At 47.0% G+C, this 21,313-nt stretch overlaps 1 protein-coding gene across 3 annotated transcripts in view; it reads right to left on the minus strand.

The window, feature by feature from the left end:
* Positions 1 to 19,837, minus strand: part of TBC1D2B (TBC1 domain family member 2B) — an 85,572-nt gene extending 65,735 nt beyond the window's left edge. For 2 of the 3 annotated variants that reach the window (XM_060096932.1, XM_060096933.1), the window contains exon 1: positions 19,406 to 19,837. In XM_060096932.1, coding sequence (XP_059952915.1) covers positions 19,406 to 19,762 — 357 coding nt within the window. In that variant the 5' untranslated portion in view covers positions 19,763 to 19,837. The remainder of the gene's footprint in view (positions 1 to 19,405) is intronic. The other variant, XM_060096934.1, reaches the window with a different exon arrangement.
* Between the last annotated feature and the right edge of the window lie 1,476 nt (positions 19,838 to 21,313).

A 21,313-nucleotide genomic window follows, 5' to 3' on the forward strand; every position in this document is an offset into this window, starting at 1 on the left:
GCAATAAAAAGGAGCCAACGATTGATTCACACAACATGGATGAATATTACATGAATATGTGAAAGAAGCCAGTCCCAAAAGGCTACATACTGTACAATACCATTTATGTGACATTCTTAAAAAGGCAAAATTACAGGGACAGAAGACAAATCTGTGGTTTCCAGGGCTTGGGTGAAGGGAGTGACTGACTACAAAGGGGCAGCACAAGCGGATTTTGGGGTAATCAACCTATTCTGCACCATGACTGTGGGGGTAGATACATGATTCTACGCATCTGTCCAAACTCAAAGAACTATATACCACAAAGAGTGAATTTCACTATAAACATTAAAAAAAAAAAATCAGCCAAGATACAGAGGGAGCCCAAAACAATGAACCTAGCTATAAACAAACAAACTAGATGGCAGGTGTGGGTCACAGGTCTCCAGCCTGCCCCCAAAAAGGAGTCTCAAGGAGAAGGATGCCATGGCATGATTATGGGAACCAGTGGCATCCAGTAAGGTGTATAGACATCAGACACAGTGGTTTCAGCACCTATAAATTCTACCCCAGGGTCAGAGGCAATCTGGAAAACTGCTTTGTAGGCCCAACAGCAAGTGACAAGCCAGAAACCAAACCTCTACTGTCCACAAGCAAAGTGCTCTTGCTGGGCTTCCCTGGTGGCGCAGTGGTTGAGAGTCCGCCTGCCGATGCAGGGGACACGGGTTCGTGTCCCGGTCCAGGAAGATCCCACATGCCGCGGAGCAGCTGGGCCCGTGAGCCATGGCCGCTGAGCCTGCACATTCAGAGCCTGTGCTCCGCAACGGGAGAGACCACAACAGTGAGAGGCCCGCGTAACGCAAAAAAAAAAAAAAAAAGTGCTCTTGCTACAACCTGGAGTCTTTTTAGTGACACTTGCAGGCACAGCCCTGGTAAGGAAAACCATTCACTACATGATCTCTGGGTATCTTACAGAAAAGCCCTCCAGCTATCAGCCAAGCCATCATTTCATCCACACATTCAACCAACATTTACTATTAATATTTATCTATCAGGAACCTGGAATCAGGGCTTGTGAGAAAGATAGGAAAAATAAATCAGTAGTTTCAAGAGTGTGCTAAGTGCTATGACAGAGGTCAGAGTGGGTGAAGTGGGGCTGGTGTGACTGGAGGGTGCAGAGGAGATGGGGCAAGGGTCAGGTACTGAAAGTTTAGGAAAACTGCTACCTGTGGATTCAAAACGTTCACAGTATTGGCTTAATGTCTCTCTTCTTCAATAAACATAAACTCTGAGATGTCTCCATTTTTCTAACATCCAGCTCAGTGCCAGGTACATATTGGCTGAATAAATAAGTGAAGAAATGAATGAACAAGTAATCATAAAATGATGCAGGAGCTTGGTCTTAAAGGGGAAGCAGGTGGTGGCCAGAAGGACAAGACAAAAAAGAAGCTCCAGGCAGAGACAAGAGTATATGCAAAGGCCCAGAGGCAAGAGAGCACAGGCAAGGGGAGGCTGGCAGTGGGGTGGAGGAGGGATGGAGCTGGGATAAGCAGGGACCATGCCCAAAGGGACTCGAGTTCCTTCCTGGATTCTTGGCAGGGCAATGATGAGATGAGACAAAGTCATTGCTCTTGGAAAGTCGGGGGGGTGGGGGGAAGCAGGATTCAGGTAGAAGAGGAGATTTGCTCAGGCCCAGGAGCCCTAAAGCACAGCTGGCGTCTGAGTGGCAGTTTGGTTGCAGGGTGGACACTGGGGGCTCAGTCTGGCTCCAAGCCAGGACAAGAGACCCCAGCATTCCCAGAGGAGGGGAGAGAGTGGCTGGAAGATTAAGGGGCTGGGAGACAGCCAAATCAGAACCCAAAGCCCACCAAATCCCTCCTCCTTCCTCCTTTCACAGAATCCATACTGAGCCCCTAGTCTCCCGACCCCCAGCTTAGGGGAAAGTGTGTGTTTTGACAGTGGGTGCATGTGTGTGCACATGTGTGCGTGTGTTCTGGTCCTCCCACCAGCTCCCCTGCCTGGCCCCCGTCCCCATCCCAGGGAGAAGACCATACTGTGTCAGATCCATCACTAACCTCTCTAAGCTGTTTCCTGAAATGCAAACACCATGAGAAAGCTGCTTGTTACAAGAAAACCTTTTCCCTTTAAATCTCTGAGTATTAAATTCTGACTGAGGAACAGTTAGTAACTTCTTAATCATCTCTCACTAAATTCCTCGGGCAAAAAAACTTTTAGATCACATGCTCTCAAAGTCTGACATATTATTCATGTTACAGAAATCTGGTCAATAAGGCAGGCAAAACTACCTCGAGACAATGATTAACTGGGGTTCATTTCCTTTAAAAAAAAAAAATCTAGCAACCACTAAAAGCATCTCGAATTCAATCTCCAAGCAGCTGTGAAAGGCTGTTGGGGGCACATGGCTCCAGGGCATGTGCTATGATCAAGGAGGCGGAAAAGCCCCCAGAGGCCCTTCCCTCAGGGAGCTGAGACCCATGAGACAGGGCAGGATTAAAAGTAGAACAGCACAGGGGGCTTCCCTGGTGGCGCAGTGGTTGAGAGTCCGCCTGCCGATGCAGGGGACACGGGTTCGTGCCCCGGTCCGGGAGGATCCCACATGCCGCGGAGCGGCTGGGCCCGTGAGCCATGGCCGCTGAGCCTGCGCGTCTGGAGCCTGTGCTCTGCAACGGGAGAGGCCACAACAGTGAGAGGCCCGCGTACCGAAAAAAAAAAAAAAAAAGTAGAACAGCACAATCAGCATCGATCCACAAAGTCTCTGTGTTTCCCATTTGATATCTTTTAAACAGAGACTGAACTGAGATTTGGTCTTGTTCAGTCCTAATTAGATGTAGAATCACAAACTAGTGTCTTCATTGCCCCAGTCCTGGTTAGTCAGGTAAAGTTAGTCTAGATCTGCCCCATCCAAACACAGTAGCCGCTAGCCACACATGGCTCGTGAGCACGTGAAATACGGCTACTACCACATGATGAAATATTATAGACACATTGGGTTAAATAAAATATATTTATTAAAACTAATTTCACCTGTTTAATGTGGGTATCTGAAAACTTAAAAGTATATAACTGGCGGGACTTCCCTGGTGGCGCAGTGGTTAAGAATCCGTCTGCCAGTGCAGGGGACACAGGTTTGAGCCCTGGTCCGGGAAGATCCCACATGCCGCGGAGCAACTAAGCCCGCGAGCCACAACTACTGAGCCCACATGCCACAACTACTGAGGCTGCGTGCCACAACTACTGAAGCCCGTGCACCCTAGAGCCTGTGCTCTGCAACAACAGAAGCCACCACAATGCGAAGCCCACGCACCGCAATGAAGAGTAGCCCCCGCTCACCGCAACTAGAGAAAGTCCACGTGCAGCAACGAAGACCCAACACAGCCAAAAATAAATAAATAATTTTTTTTAAAGTATATAACTGATTCACACTGTCTTTATTGAACAGTGCTGGTCTAGATCATGATGGCAAACAAATTCCATTTTGAGAGCCAAGGTTGGTGGGAGATCTGGCTAGGTGGGAAGCCCAGCGGGTGGGAAATGGCCTTGGGGATGACCAAGGGCATGGGGTTCTTGAGAGTGTGGGGCAGCCAACATTATTCACCTCCCAAAGGACTTTATGACTCAAATAACTTTCTTCTTTAACTAGGTACCTCCATATCTCCAACCACCCCATGCTCTGTTAATGTCCATGGAGATGCCAACATTATTTGGGGACCCCAAAGAATGGGTCTGGCTGGTCTGGCTGATGGCTCACAGTTTCAGTGTCTTCACTGCCCCCTCCCAAAGGAAGGCAAGGACCCTCGAGTGACCTGGCTTCACAGACAGCACCTCAAGGAGTCTATCACCGGAGCTCGCTCCACTGAGCTGCAGCCCAGCTGGTGACAAATGAGCCAGTCAGGGCTGAAGCTTATCACCACCACCAGCATAACCTGGAGAGAATCAATATCTGCCCCACCCTACCCCAAATCACCATTTTAAATGCTTTAGTCCCACATTCTGGAAAGCCAGACAGACATTCCCAATCATGCTGGAAGGAGCAAAGACAAGGCAAAGCTTCACAGCTCAGCAGACAGTAAGAGCCGATGCCAGGCAGGCATCCAACAGGTCAGTGTCAGCATCTACTGTCTGAAGTCTCACTGGGACCCTATACTGAGTGTCCCATGACACCATTCTCTCCAACTCCTACTCATCCTTCAAAACCCAAATAAGGTCTTCCTGACCTGCATGCTCTTTCCATCCTCGGAATGGGGAACTCATAACACCATGTAGCCCAGGACAGCTTCCCACAGCAGGTGTGTTCTTTCAAGACAAAGGCAAAACCTGCTGGCCTCAATATGGCCCAAGATGCACAGCACAGTGACTGGAATGCAGTTAAGCATTCAGATATCTGACTCATTCTTTCCTATGTTCAGCTACTGCTGCTGCCTCAAAACTGCTCAAATTATAGTTCAAATATGGCGCCAAATCCCAACATGAGAGACCATATGCCAAACATCTTGGAAAGCCATTCTGGTTGTCCCCTACACAGCTGCATGAATGCCCTGGGGAGCTGGGGGCAGACAAGGACTGGGTGGGCACAGTCCTGATATGACAGACATCTGCTGCACTTAGGCACCATGACGTGAGGTGCCAGTTCAAAGAATGGAAACCAGGCCGTGCCTCATCCAGCTTGAGGTGGAATTCAGTCCCTGAAAGCTGGCTGAGAAGAACCATGCGATACTCCAGCTGTTCCCACAAGTCTTTGCACCCAGACCTCTAGTAGCCCAAAACAAGTCCACTCTTGGGGAAATGGGCCCCAGACACCTGTCCCTCCTCTTGGGTCCCAGGGACTTCCCTCTCTCCAACACCAGCTCTTTCCTTGGTGCTCAAAAAAGTCCCACAGTAAAGTTAATTCATCTCAACACACATTTATTAAGGGCCCACTCTTGCAGGCAAGTGCATTACTGGGGATGGGGGCTAGAGCCACAATCTTGCAGCACTCACAGGGAGTCAGGCCTCATCTCCTAACTACATTCTCACTATACCACCAACGGACCCAAGCACTCTTATTCCCTGGGTCTCCAGCCCTTTGGTAAAGAATCTCCATCTAAAAAGACTCAGCACATTTTAGAAGCTATAATAATGCTCATTTCCTTTAACCAAAAACTCCATTCCTGGGAATCTATCTAAAGTAATCCAAAAGAAGAAAAAGGAGGAACACCATATACATAGAAATGTTTGTTCATTCACTTGGCAAATATTTATTAAGAGCCTGACTTAGGCCAATGCAGCAGTCAACACTAGGGGTACAGAACTGGGTGAGACCTGGTCAATTTTCAGCTCTCAGACCCTCCCAGTGAGCAAACGTTTCCTTTATACCAGCAACAGACAGTTAGAAACATGTTCACAATTACAAATAAAACACAAAATGCATAGTTATACATTTAAGAAATCTGTATGCATTATAGAAACAAAAAAATCCAGCCAAAATTCTAAAAAGTTCTTCAAAGCATGGCAAAGAAATTATAAAATTCATCTGAAGTTTAACCTTTGAGAATTCTGAAAAAGTAAATGAGGCATGAGGCTTTGCCCTACCAAATAAGTAAGCATATAATAAAGCCACAATAATTAAACCAGCACTCTACTACCAGAGGATCAAAATACAGGGCTAAACGGGCTTCCCTGGTGGTGCAGTGGTTGAGAGTCTGCCTGCCGATGCAGGGGACACGGGTTCGTGCCCCGGTCCAGGAAGATCCCACATGCCGCGGAGCGGCTGGGCCCGTGAGCCATGGCCACTGAACCTGTGCGTCCGGAGCCTGTGCTCCGCAACGGGAGAGGCCGCAACAGTGAGAGGCCCGCGTACCGCAAAAAAAAAAAAAAAATACAGGGCTAAACAGATACAAAATACTTATGTGGCATTTCAATTAAATCAGTGGGAAAATCATTAATTATTAAACAATGACATTAGGACAACTGGCTAAAAATTTGGAAAGAAATAAAAGTATTATGAATTATGACCTAGGTGTGAAATCTAGGTCACAATATAAAAGAAAATAAATTCAAAATTGATTCAAGATTTGAATGTAAGATAAAAACCATTTAAATTAGTAGAAGATGCCTATGTAAATTAAAATTAAGTTTCTGTCTCTGCATCTTTTAACAACAGTTGCGTAGATTTCTGCCAAATTTTAAACGTACACAGGGGATGATCTGACTTTACATCCAACCATCAGCATAGCAGCACTTCACACGGAAGGTCTGTGCAGAGATCTCCTGAACAGTTCACACTGAAGTGCAATCAACGGCCACGACGAATGCCCTGTGACAACAAATGCCCTGTGCGTCCTGACGCTGTGGACAAGGAAAACCAACGCTCTTTCAGGACTGAGCTCCAGATTGAAGGCTCGAAGGGCAGATCTTCAGACTGTAATCCACAGAGCTGCTTCTCGCACGGGCAACTCTAGGGGGCTGACTCCACGCTGAGGAGGGGCAGGGAGGCATTGATTTTCACTGCGTTGATTATTTACCCCAGCAACACGGAAAAAAGTCTCTGCTGTAACATTTCTATTCTCTTGGAATGTAAAAGCCTGTCTAAACCCAAAAAGAAAGACAGCAGAGAAAAATATCTGGGTGTGTGTCCAAAACCACCATACAAAATTAAAAGACAAACTGAGAAAAAGACCAAACAAATTCTAAGTCACTAAACATAGTGTGGAGTTCCATAGCTTTGCAGAGGCACCTCACTCTGCCAGCACTTAGGGAGCTCCTGTTTGCCTGGGAGCTCCTATTCAGCTTTAAAAAAATAAACAAAAACAAAACCCAACAACATATTTTAGACTTCTATTTCAATAATAATAATAACCCATGTTTGCTGTGGAAAATCTGAAAAATGCAGAAAAACAAAGAAGAAAATAAAATGAACATAACCACATCCCCAGTAATAACTTCAATCAGCACTTTGGAGTACATCCTTTCAGATACTTTTCTATCCATAAATACATGTAGCAATTTTCTTTACAAAAATGGAATAAAATTATATAGACTATTTCATAATGTATACGTGCATATTAGTAATAATATTAAATACCATTATGTAAACAATTACTATGTGCCAGACATTGTGCTAAACACTTCATACATGCTATCATTTAAAGCTCATAACAATCTCACAAGATAGTATCATCCACTTTCCCAAAGTATTACCTACTTGGACTCAGGAGCCTAACTGAGTTCAAATCCCAGCTCTGCCATTTGCTAGCTGTATTAGGCAAGTTACTTAATGTGTCTCGGACTTCTCATTGGCAAAATGTGAATAACAGGAACCTACTTCATGTGATATGGTTATGAGGATTAAATGAGTTAATGCGTGTTAAGCTCAAAACAGTGCCTGGCACACTCATTAGGCATCAACCATCCATATTATCATGATCTCACAGCCAGTTGGCACATCAAAATTCAAACCTGGGTCTGTGTTCCTTGCTATTAATGGGAAGATGGAGAAGTGCACGTCCAAGACAAAATCCATCCCCTCAGCATGTCAGCAGGAATCAGAAGTTCCTCTATGGTCTTTCTCAGATACTGAAATGTTGATGACCCCAACCAACAGCCAAGTTCAATTTAAAGTGTGTTGGCTTCATGGGCAAGGACAACTCCCACATCAGAGGCTGGTCTTTTTGACAGTACAGAAGGTCCTCAGGACATCGAAGGGGGCTCAGCACAGCTTCACCGGGCTGGAGAGAGCATAACCATCAATCGGCTATAAGATGCTCCCACCGGCTGCTCTGAGCCACAATTCTTCTCTAAAGACATTTCTTTAAAAATAGACTGCAGTGAGCAATAATAAGACCACACATAAACAAATGTAGAGAAGAGAGGAACCGTTCTCCAGCATAATAGGATCACCAGGTCTCCAAGTCCAAAGAATCCCTTTGTCAGTCTCTCAGATTCCCGCTCCCTGACACTGTCCTGGTTCATCAACCTCAGGCCTTTGCAAGAGCGTCCTAACTGGTCTTGCTGTCCTCTCACCCCTCCCCAAACCCCCTTCTTACACATAGCCACCTAAGCCATATTTATCCCATGCTTAAAACTCTCTGGTGGCTTCTAAGTGCTGGGCAATTTGGCATGGTTCACCTGGCCTACACTGCCCCACACTCCCCAGGACCATAGCCTTTTGCCGACACAACAGGCACACAGAAGCCAGCTCAGCTTCAACGACCCCTCCTCCTACTGCACTAATTAAACCCATTTGCAAACGCCTACTCACCCCTCAAGACCCAGTTCAAACACCCCATCTATGAGGCCATCTGACATCCCTTACAGAACCAATCGTGCTATATGGTGATGAGAGAGCACTTCAGTCACCCACTTAGGGTGTGAACTCTGGGCTCCTCCCCAAAGTGTCAGCGCCTACCATGTTTGTAAGCCAGAAGAACAGAATAACCAACGGTCACGAGAGAGCCACGAGAAGAGAATACAGATGGGCTAAGTTTGCACACGTCATAGAAAGCAATTTAAACTGCATGCATAGTTTGACTCAGTCATATCTTAAAAGGATGCAATGCCTGTTCATAATGAAGGAATTTTCATTTCTTAAATCTAAAGAAGGATATCTGGGGGATTCCCTGGCAGTTCAGTGGTTACGACTCGGTGCTTTCACTGCTGTAGCCTGGGTTCAATTCCTGGTCAGGGAAGTAAGACACCACAAGCCCCAAGGCGTGGCCAAACAAAGAAAGAAAGAAGCATATCTGGATTTCCAAGGTAATTCTTCCATAAGCAATAAATAGCACAAGAACATTGTAAACAGCCTGATAATACAAAACAAAACTCAGATGAAAAACAGACTACAACCCCATATCTGATAAATAACTTTAGGTTCCAAATATTCTTCTGAACATTTCAAAACCATGGGCCTGGAAACAATCTCAAGGGATCTGGCCCAGTACCAATGAAAAAAAAAAAGTAGTTTTTCCTTGGGAAAGTTTTGAAATCTTCTGTTTCAGCCCAGTGACAGATGCTGAGAAGGGAAATAATGCTGGATCTCCTGGCGCCTCGGAAAATGGAGTGCAATTGTACAGACCTCCATTCCTCTAACACGATAAGTTCTTATTTTTTTGTCTTTTTAAATGGCTATCCTGAAGTCAGCATTTTCATATAACTTATTTTGCAAAATAATTACATGAATTCTAATCTAAATACTTTTCAAAGGCTGAGCAAGAACCTAGACCTCCCCCGCCATCACTTTCCCTGGACATGTGGCAGTGGGGGGCAGCCTCTCCTAGGGAAGGCGCCCCAATTCTCACCCACATTCTGGGAGGCAGCAATCTGAGGAGTTTTGCCATCTCTGATATTCACGCAGCTTCTTTTAAAAAGCAAACACCTTGAGAGATCAGCCACTCCTTAAACCCACCTCTAACAATTTAATGAAGATTACAAACTAGGAGAAGACTACAAACAGAACAAGGTCAAGCAAATGCGTGTTCTAGAAAAGAGGACAATAAAGATAACTGGGCTTGCAAGGGGCCTGGCCTAGATGACAGATTTCACCAAGGCAAGGGCAAGGACAAGGCCAGTCTCTAGGCCTGCTCTTCCCTACAGGAAGTGTGGAAGCCTGTCAAAACGCTTTCTGTTTCAGAGGGAAGGGGAGCACGCGGCCTCCGAGTGACCACAGGGCTACATTCCTATGGCTGCCTATCAGCTCTGCCATTGCACAATAAGAGAGTGCCCGGGTTTTATGAGCTCAGGATAAATAAAAACTCCTGCAGCAACAGCCAGCAGACTGGTGGAGAGCCCCACGTCACCTCTGTCTGTGATGGTTTCCACACACCATGCAACACTACAGTGTTTTGGCTTGATGGTTTTTAACTTAAAAGTAGGACACAGGAATGACTGACTTAATAGGAAGTTTTATGAACTGGGGTTTGGGAGGGGCAGATTCCCAGGCACCGCCCATCAGAGATGAGGAGGAACATGGGAGCCTGGACCAGAAATCTGCCTAACCTTTCAGTGAATTTACAAGAGTGTTTGGGAAGCATGTTGATTTCTAACAGTCTTTTAAGATAGAGCTGGTACCTCCAGAAAGTACCAGATGGTTCTCCTATATCAATCGGTTATTCACCCCTCTGGGTGAAAAGCTGGGGGCTCTGAAAGTCCTTATCAGCTCTCTGGTGGTGGTAATCATCAAAACTCACTCTCCCAGAATCACCCTAAGGATGGCAAGCGAACACTGTCACCCTCCAGGAGCTTCCCTCTGAATGGCCCTGGAGGAACACTGGCATGGGGTGCTGTGCCAGTGACTGAGTGATCAGCTCAGGAGACAGAAACTTCAGGGCCATTGGGAGGAGGGAGTCACAGGCCCAAACCATTGCTCTGGAGCACAGAAACTCAGAATGCAAAGAAGGTAGCAGATATAAACCACAGAGTGTCAACCTAAGGATAAATGGCTCACACTTCACTGGTCTCCACCCACGCAGTTTAGTTATTTCTAGTCTGCTTACAAAACCATCCTCAAATAGGGCCAGTCTTTACTTCACAGTCAAAGAGAGCAGTAATTCATGATCTGGCGGAGAGTGATGTTTCTCAAAGAGAGGACCACAAAGGTCTGCAGCAGAAGGGTCGGCACAATGGATAAAGATGCAGATTCCTGAGGTCCACCCTGGCCTACCAACCGAACCAGAATCTCTAGGGGGGGAACCCCACAACCTGCATGTTAACAGGATCCCAGGAGGCTCCTTCCCCACACCAATCTGAGAACCACAATTCTCAAGGAGATGCTTCCCTTTAAAGGACAGAAATGAAAGATAGCCTTATCATCATGTTACCTCTGGGATAGTATATGTGAGAGAGCTGTGTAAACTGTGAAGCTTAAAAAACTGGTTCACTTCTTTTTTTTTTAATTTATTTATTTTATTTATTTATTTTTGGCTGCGTTGGGTCTTCGTTGCTGCGTGCGGGCTTTTCTCTAGTTGTGGCAAGCGGGGGCTATTCTTTGTTGTGGTACACGGGCTTCTCATTGCGGTGGCTTCTCTTGTTGCACAGCACAGGCTCTAGGCACACGGGCTTCAGCAGTTGTGGCTCGCAGGCTCTAGAGCACCGGCTCAGTAGTTGTGGCGCACGGGCTTAGCTGCTCCGCGGCACACGGGATCTTCCAGGACCAGGGCTCAAACCCGTGTCCCCTGCATTGGCAGGCGGATTCTTAACCACTGCGCCACCAGGGAAGCCCCAAAACTGGTTCACTTCTGAAGCTAGAGGGCATGGCTTACAGAGCAGCAAGAGAAACCACACCAAGGGTCAGTTTTCCTCTGCACACCTCCAAAGAGAAGGCTCCTGAACAGGGATGTGCAGGTCTAGTCCCTGCCAGGGAAACATCACTAATGTCTATCATCAATCAACCCCCACTGGAAGCTTATCATCTATACTGTTAATTTCCAATCTTCATGTGACTTGAACATCTTACATCTATGCTGCAGCACCAAAGAGGTAAATGTCCAATTTCAGAATCTGTGTACAACAACTAAAAACAGAATAAGCCTAATTTCCTACTAAGGGAGTAAGATGGCAAATAGCATCAAACTGCTGGGTTTAAAATGGCTAAACATCACTCAGGTGTCTGGGGGAGGTTTTAGTACCAGAGCTGCTGCTAACTAGCTGTGGGACTCCGTTTCTCACTCTATCACACAAGGGGCAGGGCGGGCTCATCTGAGGGTCTCGTCAGTTCTGACTCAGGGATAATGACCCTTGGAACAAAAACACCAAATGACTTCCTCCACCTCACAGAGCCACTTGATGACAATGCCCTAATGAAACCCCAGAACAGGACAGCTCCGAGAGGCCAGAGGCAACACCTGACTCCCGCTAGATGTCCATCACGGCCTTGCCCCACCAAGACTGTTAGGTGAATGGCTGGCTGGCTGCATCAGATTTCCAAACACAGGCTCCTTCTCTGCAAGCACAGTCTCCCCTGAACATCACAGAGCTGGAAAGGGAAATGAAAACTGGGCTCGCTGCCTAGAAATAATTCCTATAATCCAAGATCAACATCTCTGATAACACTGGCCTGTCCGCCTCCAGTCCACCGCCAGGCCTGCCATCCGACACCCAGACAAGTTCTCACCTGAGGGCAGACTGCTCAGAGGAAGTCTGCTCTTTCCAGGACGGCTGGCCCTGGAAAGGGCCAGAGAGGAGGCCAAAGGATCTTAGCTCCTGAGTGCCCCCTTCTCCCCCAGATTCCAGTTTTCCCACACAATCAGTCAGAAGAAGTTAAGCACTGGCCAAGCATGCAAACTCATGAAAAGATGCTGATTCCCATCAGACTGGGAACACTTCTTGCTGATCCAAAAGGAACTAAACCTTTGAACAGCTATACAATTATACCAAAACCTAACCAACTCCCCAGCCCACTTCTCCAGGGAGCTCTTCTTGGTGATCAATCACACAGATCTCCCCAATTCCACAATGCCCATAGAAATTATCGTACAAACCACAGATTTCTGGCTCTGGGTGATATCCAAATCAGTACTTTACATTCAGGATTCCCTGCCCCCTCTTTATTTACTATGGAAAGATGCCAAACCTCCCTCAGGATCAAAAAACTTGCAGACATTTGATATTTACTCCCAACTCTGAATACTACAGACAAAAATGGTTTCTCTCCAAAGTTTTTTTCAAAGCTATCAGGTGCTAATCTATTTTTAAAGTCTTGACACTGTAGTTTCTGAAATGAATGGAAAAATTTCACTGCTGTATATGCAGAAAAAGCATAATGCTTACAACATGGTGGATGCTCAAAACTATTTGCTAAAGGAAGAAATGGACACTGCAGATCTCCTTCTGACCGTGCAACAAGAGCATACCACACACCCACCCCAAGATGACATGAGGGTATGAAGTATTCATTCGGCTACATAGTATATACAGAGCATATAATCCGTGCCTGACACTCTGCTCAGCATTAAGGCTGAAGCGGTGAACCAGGGACAAAACTCTGCCCTCAGGGAGTTGGGCTCTAGTAGGACACGGCATCAGATGCTCAAAAACCAGGACAGGACTAGACCCATTTCAGGGAGCACCACCACCCTGAATCTGTCCATTTGGGGTTTCCTGTGCAGCTTGGTGAGCTACTGTTCATTGCGTGATCACGACACCTGCAGCCTCTCCGGGGACCACCTCGGCCTCCCACCCCTGAAGGCCTCGCACATCCACGCACCCGGCACATTCACTTCACCAAGAAGAGTATTTAGCAGGACGCTGGTTAGAAGCATCACTACTTCCTAATTCACATTCCATATTGCATTCATTCTGTGAAAGTGAACAAAATCCACTTAGGACTGGGCCTGCCAGGATGTAGCTAAACACCCACTCAAATGTCATTAAGACCCTACTACATAAATCTCTTAAAGAACTGAAAATTCCTAATCAAAACCCCTTCCACTCCACCAACCGGAGAGTCATTTCTACAATAACGGGGTTCTTTTCTTTCTTTGGAAGGAGGGTTATTATCTATATTTTGTTCTGCCCAGGGATGGGAAGGCTGATGATGGATGCAGGCACCTGAACAAGGAGAGCCGTCCACCCCTCAGAAGCCTCAGTGAGATGCGAGAGCTGTGTTCACATCTCAACCCTGAATGCATGTGACCCCTCCCTCCATTTTTCAAGCAACGGTTTCCTCCAAAGGGGAAGGAAACTGGTAACACGCATATGAGCAAAGCAAGTGGGACATGAGAGAAGTCAGGGAAGGTGGTCATGAGGAATGCTTTGGGAAAGGCAGTCCACCGAGAGGGGTGGGGCAGGCTGTAGCCACACAGCCCCCGAGCCAGCAACCCCTGCTCAGAAACAATGGTGCTTAAGAGGCAATGGACCACGAGATCTTCAACTCTGCACTTATCAACTTTAAAACCTGTTTTCCAGTGGGTAACATATTAATATTTCAACTCTTAAAACACAAGACAATCCTCCAACATAATTAGATGAAAATACTGGATATAACCCAATCATCAGTTGGGGAGGAAACATAAAACACCAATTATTTGTTAAGCCCTGCTGAAAATTCTTTGCTGATTCCTACAACTCGGGCCCCAAGGCCCTCCCCTCCACCCCAGCTGCCATTGGGCATTCCTTGAGTCCCCTACACACCTAAGGGGCTCTGCCCCTGCCATTTCCTCTCCCTAGAACTCTCTACTCCCCTCTCCATTTCTCCAGTCAACACCAATGTGCCCTTCAGCCTCAGCTCAAATGTCACTTCCTCAGGAAGTCTTCCCTAGCCCTCCTCCTTCCAAACTAAATTAGGACCCCCTATTATACATGCATCCCACCTCTTTCCTTTTAAACTTCACAGCACTGGTTGGTGTTGCTTTTGTTTTTATTAACGTCTGTCTCTGGGCTACACAGAAAGCTCCCCAAGGACAGGAACTGTGTTCACCTTGTTCAGTCTATACCCCCAGTGCCTAAGCACACAGAATGGGTAAGTGACAGAATGAATGAGAAGTGTCCAGGCCTTTCTAAAACACCAGAGCCAGTGAACTACAGGCTGAGGGCCAGATCCAGCCTACTGCCTATTTTTACACAGCTACAAGCCAAGAATGGTCTCTATATTTTCAGATGACGGAAAAAAAAAAAAAAAACAACCCAAAAGAACAGTATTCTGTGACGTGTGAAAATTACATGAAATTCAAATTCCAGAATCCATAAACAAAAATTATGGGAACACAGCTACACTCATTCTACAGTTGTTTCTGTGCTATAACAGCAGAGCAGAGTAGTCACAGAGATGGTACTGATGCAAGACCTAAAATATTTACTACATGGCCTTTTACATAACACATTCACCCACTGCTACAACAGCGTCCTCAGAGTCAAGACTGTGGGCATGAACTACAAGAGACCTGAAAATTAAGGACCGAGGGTAATCCGTCTTTTGAACCCCTGATGCCTGTCATATTTACTGGGCATTCCTTGAATGGCAGGCACCTCCATGACATGTGGTGAGAATGTCATTTAATACATTTGTGAATTCTGGCTGATCACTTCTAAAGGGTTGGCGCTCACACCAAAATCAGCGCTTACTGGGTGACGACCTTCTACTCATTCGTTCAACAAACGTCTGCCTGGGCACCTACTTTGTGCAGGTGCTGTTCTGGGAGGGCAAGGATGCAAACAGCAGTGCTTGGGGCCTCCTGAGCAGGAAACAGTGTGGAGGCCACACTACCATGAGGCCTGTGTGACAGACAGTGGGAGACAGAAAGCCGCTGCGACATCACACCTGTGAGACTATACCTGCCTTTAAGGAACTTACACATTGGGAAGCCAGGAAAAATCCATGGGAAGTCAGGTCTCGATAAAAGATTTAAATAACATTTCAAGACCCCTGAGCGGACGCCCCAGGGAAGAATAGCTTAGCAGAACCATTTAGCCAAGAAGGCTGGTTCACCACATCTATTTTGTACTGCACACACTGTGATTACCCAAGCTAGCAAATGTTTGTCATTAAGCTGAGAGCAGTTTCAACACCAGAGAATGTGCATCCTTCCCACAAAAGTGCGTTAAGAAGAGGGATGCATGATTGTTCCGTTACGTGCGACTCAGAAACCAACGCACATGTCCATTTGTGCACCATATGCCTTCAAGAAAAGGGAGGAGAGGGAGCGGAGTGCATCTGCTGACAGTCTGATGATGCTCCTTGCTCCAGGGACTGTGGAGATCTGGCAGAGCAGGGTCATTCAAGCTTTACCCCCCGTCAGTCACATGCTCTCTCCTCCCTAAGTTCCAGCTCACTCCAGAACGGTCTCCTGTGCCTCAGAATCCAGGAAAGCTCAGTGAGAAGCCTCCAGCACCTCTACACACACACACACACAGAGGAAGCATCAGTTTCTGTCTGTTGTAGCAGTTCCCAAATGTCTAGTAACAGGTACCATACATCCTGGTAAAGAATCGGTAGGTAAAATGTTCCTGGTGCTTTCATTCTGCGTGAAAAGGACAGAAATCAAATGCAGTAAGGGAAAAAACACTACATCTTACCTAATCCCAAACCACTGAAATCCAAAGCAAAAAAAAAAAAAAAGGGAGACTTGTCAAAACTGATAATAGAATTAGATACTTGGCATTTTGGACACTCACTGTTCTCAGAGTCTCTACTAGCCAAGAGCATCTGAGTCTATCTTCAAGATCTCAGACAAATCACATTCCCTCTCCGGCCTCCATTCCCTCATCTGTAAAATAAGGCCCACATCCCTGAGTTTATGAATAGAAAAGTCTACCAAGAAATTCCAGTATCAGCTTTCATTAAGACTCAAGCGGTAAAACATTTTGGAAAACTTCAACAAAACCACAGCTCCTCCAGAGAAGGCAGAAAGTCACTTTAAAATAAGAACCATATGATAATACAATAAGCAAACTGCTGATTTTTTTTTCTTTTTAACCCGTCAAAAGAAATGGTATCTATAAAATTATATACAACTAGCTGAAGCTTGAGCAGGGTTTAATCCTCACTAACAATCCCCCTTAGAAATCAGGGTCTGCCCTACCGCTGAGCAGCCCTAAAGGGAAGCATTAAAGCTTACGGGAGTCAGTTCTTAGATCTGAAAGGTGAAAAGGAAGATAAATTGCTAATTTCCACTTTTACCACCATAAAATTTTTACTCCCACAATTCAGAAGGAATTACTGTACAATAAAATTCATCCTTCTTCGGGCTTCCCTGGTGGAGCAGTGGTTAAGAATCCGCCTGCCAATGCAGGGGACACGGGTTCGAGCCCTGGTCTGGGAAGATCCCACATGCCACGGAGCAACTAAGCCTGTGTGCCACAACTACTGAGCCTGTGCTCTAGAGCCCGCAAGCCACTACTACTGAGCCCACACACCACAACTACTGAAGCCCGCGCACCTAGAGCCTGTGCTCCGCGACAAGAGTAAGCCACCACAATGAGAAGCCCACGCACCGCAACAAAGAGTATCCCCCGCTCGCCGCAACTAGAGAAAGCCCCCATGCAACAATGAAGACACAACGCAGCCAAAAATAAAATAAATAAAATTAATTTTTTAGAAATTAAAAAATTTAAATTAAAATTTAAAAAATCCTTTTTAAAACACACCCCTACTCTGAAACCTTACATTTTGACTGCTCCCTTCCTTTGAAAAGGCTTGCCTGTGTTTCCATTTCCATTGTTTTTATAAAGCAAACACTTTGTCTCGGGCATGCTGTCTTATTCTGTGACTAATTCAACTTTACATACCAAAATATTCCACAGTCAGTAACCTACATGAAAATCAATTTCCTTTTTTTTTAAAGAAATATTCTGAACATACAAAAAGATAGATAGAATAATATAACAAACACCATCCAGTGCTAGAAATAAAACACTGCAAAGACACTAAAACCCCCCTGAGCACCCATTCCCACTCACGTTCCCCTCTCTTCCCAAGTGGGAACCACCATCCTGAATCCAGGGCTCATCATGCCCACACAGCTCTCCCGATCCCCATGCAGCATATGTGTTTGCATGATCTTCTTAGTCTTTACATAAATGGTACCTCTGTATGCAATCAATCTGTAACTTTGTTTTTCTTTCTCAATTTTATGTTTATGAGTCATCCATGTTGACACCTATAGCTCCCATTCCTTTATGTTCACGGCTGCATAATATTCCATGATATGAATGTACTACATAATTGGCCAAAGACACTACTTATTGTATCATATGGCTGCCATGTAGTGCCTACTCTGTGCCAGCTATTTTCCAGAATTCTCAAAACTAACCAATGAGGAAGGTAAGATTCCCACTAGAGTGAAGAGGAAACTGGGACAGAGAGGTGGTATAGTTTGCTCAACACCTGTGAGTGGCAGATTCAGGCCACAAGTTCAAGTCAATCCAAGTCTAAAGTCACACTCCTGACACTGCATCTTGCAGCCCCACTTAGGTAGATACCTCCATCATTCAAAAGATTTTAATGAAAAACCTGATGGAGGGCTCCAAAGTCATTTGTGAAAATCTGAAACAGGATGCTCTATTTTCTGTTTTAACAAACAATTCCACCAGAAATTCAGCTGTACACAGGGACAGTCCATATATACAGTGAGGACAAGCCTTTCTTTGGCAAAAGTCCCTGTGTACTCGCTCAGATCACTCCCAAGTTTATACAAATGCTTTCTAAGTAAGCCCGAGTTGAACTGCAACTCTGCTTGGCTTCCTTTGCAGAAAAAGGCTGTCTGCACCCACTTAAAGAAGGGATGGAAGAGCCTAAAAGAACACAGTAATCAGACTCTGCCTGAAGCAGCAAGAACTGAGCTGACAAAGCTCTAAAAACGACCTGGGGAGCAGCTCCAACTGTTGCTGGTTTCGGAGATCCTGGGAACAGCCCTGTGCTCACAAGGCCAAGGGCGTCAGGCTCAGCCCACTCTGCTCTCCACTTGGCCAGCTTTGCAGAGAGTTTTCATACATCCCAGCCCAGCCCTGCTGCTCTGGAGAAAGCCCAGCTTGTAATACGGAAGAGAAGCAAAAGAGAGAGGAGTGAGGGTGGAGGCTCACAGGAACCAGGCAGGGAAGGAGGCTGGGAGAGAGACCCAACTCCAGGCCAGGGCCCAGACGCCCAGGTGCTGGAAGCAGGAGGGCCCCTAGGAGATGATGGGACCCCCCAAGGACAGGGAAGGCTTCTCAGCACCAGAATCAGGACTTCTGACTCTAGTCCCATGCTTCTACACACTGTGTAGAAAAAAGATTACGGAAGCCTCAAATGGGCAAGGCAGAACTGGTTGAAGCAAATGTTTCCCTCCTCTCCCAGCCAAAATACGGAGCAAGCAAACAGTCTCTGCTACTTACTGTCTGTGTGACCTTAGCTGGCGTGTCTCTGCCCACTCTGGAGGAGACTGCAGTGGATTATCTTTAAGGGCCCTGCCAACTCTGACTCTCTCGGTCTATAGCCCTGAATGCAGTAACACTTAGGAGAGGTTAGAGTATATTTCATGTAATTCCAACACCCCCACGAAGTAGATACTACTGCTATCCTCATTTTACAGAAGAGGCAGCTGAAGAGGGTAATAACTTACCCAAAGGGAGGAAGTCTACAGTAATGAATGCCTGGGAGGGTTACACAGGACATCCACAGGAGAGGGGTGGGGAGGGGAAGGGAGATGGACAGAGAAGGGCCCAAGGCAAGGCACAGAGGGAGATAACGGGTCAAGGGACTGAGTAGCCCCCAGCCACTCTGGCCTAAACCCAGGTAAAGGGCTTGAGATGGGGACGGGGACAGAGTCTGAGGAAGAAGTGGGGAAAGAAAGGCAGAAGGGCTTTAGAGAAAGGAGGGTATGCAAAAAGTTCGATGGTCAGAGAAGCTAGGCTGAGCTGGGCATCGGGGGCAGCCCCAGAGGCTAGGCAGGGGGAGCAGGGGAAGGGCGTGTGTGCGGGTTCCCGGGAGGCAGGTGCGGGGCTGCGGGGCGCGCTGTCCCACCTTGAGCACCGTGACGGATCCCGCGCTGTGCACCTGGAAGTGAGCGGGCGGCTCCGCGCCGGGCTCGGCCGCCTCGTCGGGGCCCGTGTAGCTGAAGCAGGCGTCCGCGATGTCCAGGTGGCCGAGGGGCTGCGCGTCCTGCGGGTTCTTGAAATAGTAGAGGTAGCAGCGGCGCGCGTCGAACACGAACCAGCGGCTGCGGTAGCCGCGCAGCGGGCCCTTGCCCGACAGCTTCTGCAGGTAGCCGCACAGCCGCGCTGGCTCCCGCCCCGGCCCTGCCCCAGGCTCCGCCGCGGCCCCCGGGGCCGCGCCCTCGCCAGTGCTACCCTCCTCCGCCCGGGCCCCGGGCCCCAACATCGCCAGCCCGCGCTCCAACCGCCAGCGCCGCGGCCCCCAGCGCCTCGGCGCCGCCGCTGAGCCCCCTCCCTTCAACCCCGCCGCTCCGCACGGCTGGCGGACGCGCAAAGCAGCCTGGGACTTGTAGTCCCGCCCCCGCCCGCCCCCGGGAGTGCCGGCCCGCACCCGGGGCGGTCCCGCAGGCGCCCCAGAGGTTGGTCCGGAAGAATCACCCCTGCCCTCTGTTCCTTTGTGTAACCTGGGGCTCAAAACCTCGCGCTGCCGGGCTGAAACATTGTTCTATTTCTTTATGGGAGTGTGGGTTACTTTGAACACGCATTTCTCAAAATTCATCAGGGGTCCCCTTAAAACTGTACATTTCACTCTATGTAAATTATACCTCACTACAAAACTTTATTTTTAAATCTTTGCCCTGCCAGGTTCACAGGCTAGTATCACAAAAATGAGAGAGCCTATTGCTTGGCGCTGAGTGGGTGCTCAGTAAATGTTTATAGAATGCGTGAATGAAAGCCAAAGCACTTCCCACCTCTCCAGACCTCAGTTCGTTCACCGATTTCAACAAATATTTACTGAACGCCTTCTATGTGCCAGGTACAGTTCCAGACAATGGAGGACACAGCAGTGAACAAGCCAATCGTTTTTCTGCCCTCATGGAGATAATAGTCTAGTAAGGGAGAGAGATAATACAAACTACATAAAGAAGACAGATAAATATATACTGTGTTGTATACACGCTGTGATGAAATTTTAAAAAGGACTACCACTTAAATAGCATGTATTACTTACCAGTGCTTTATATATTAACTCATTTGAATTCTCACAATAACTTCAAGAGGCAAGTGCCATTGTTTCACAAAAAAGCAAAGTAAGAGGATGGGGGGATGTAGGGCAGGAGTGGCAGGCTATGTTCCAGAGGGTCAGGGAGGCCTCTCTGAGGAGGTGACATGGAGCAGAGACCTGGATGATGTGAGGGAATGAGCCATGGAAAGATGTGGGGGAGAAGCAAATACAAAAGTTCACTTTACTTGAAGAAAAAAGGAAGGTCATAGCTACGTTTGTGAAAGGACCAAATCAAAACAATATCTCATCTTCGTTTTGCATGTTTTTACACAGACACACTAAGAGACGCAGGTGGAAAATCGAGCTTTCTGAAATGGAGAGGGATACCAAATTAGACTGCTTACTTGGAGTAAGGTAGCAAGAGCGAGCTTACCCCACCAGCCAACCAGCTACGGGCTCTATGTTAGCTGCCACATGACCACCCCTTTCCCCAGGGTCCGTCAAGAATCTGGCTGGCTGGCCACAGCAAGGACACCTCTACCTTAGTGCCCTTTGGTTCTCTTTGAGTGCAGACTGATGGAATTTGTCTCCTAGCTCTGCCACTAACCAGGGGTGTGACTTTGGGCAAGTTATTTTACCTCTCTGAGCCTCAGTCTCTTCATCTATAAAATGGGGACAGTATAAGTAGCTACTTCATACCATTGTTCTTGTAAGGATTACAAGATCATGTAAAAGTGCTTACGTAGTAAGCACTCAGTATATCAATTATTA

Source organism: Mesoplodon densirostris, chromosome 4, assembly GCF_025265405.1.
Source record: "Mesoplodon densirostris isolate mMesDen1 chromosome 4, mMesDen1 primary haplotype, whole genome shotgun sequence".
Lineage (NCBI taxonomy): Eukaryota > Metazoa > Chordata > Mammalia > Artiodactyla > Ziphiidae > Mesoplodon > Mesoplodon densirostris.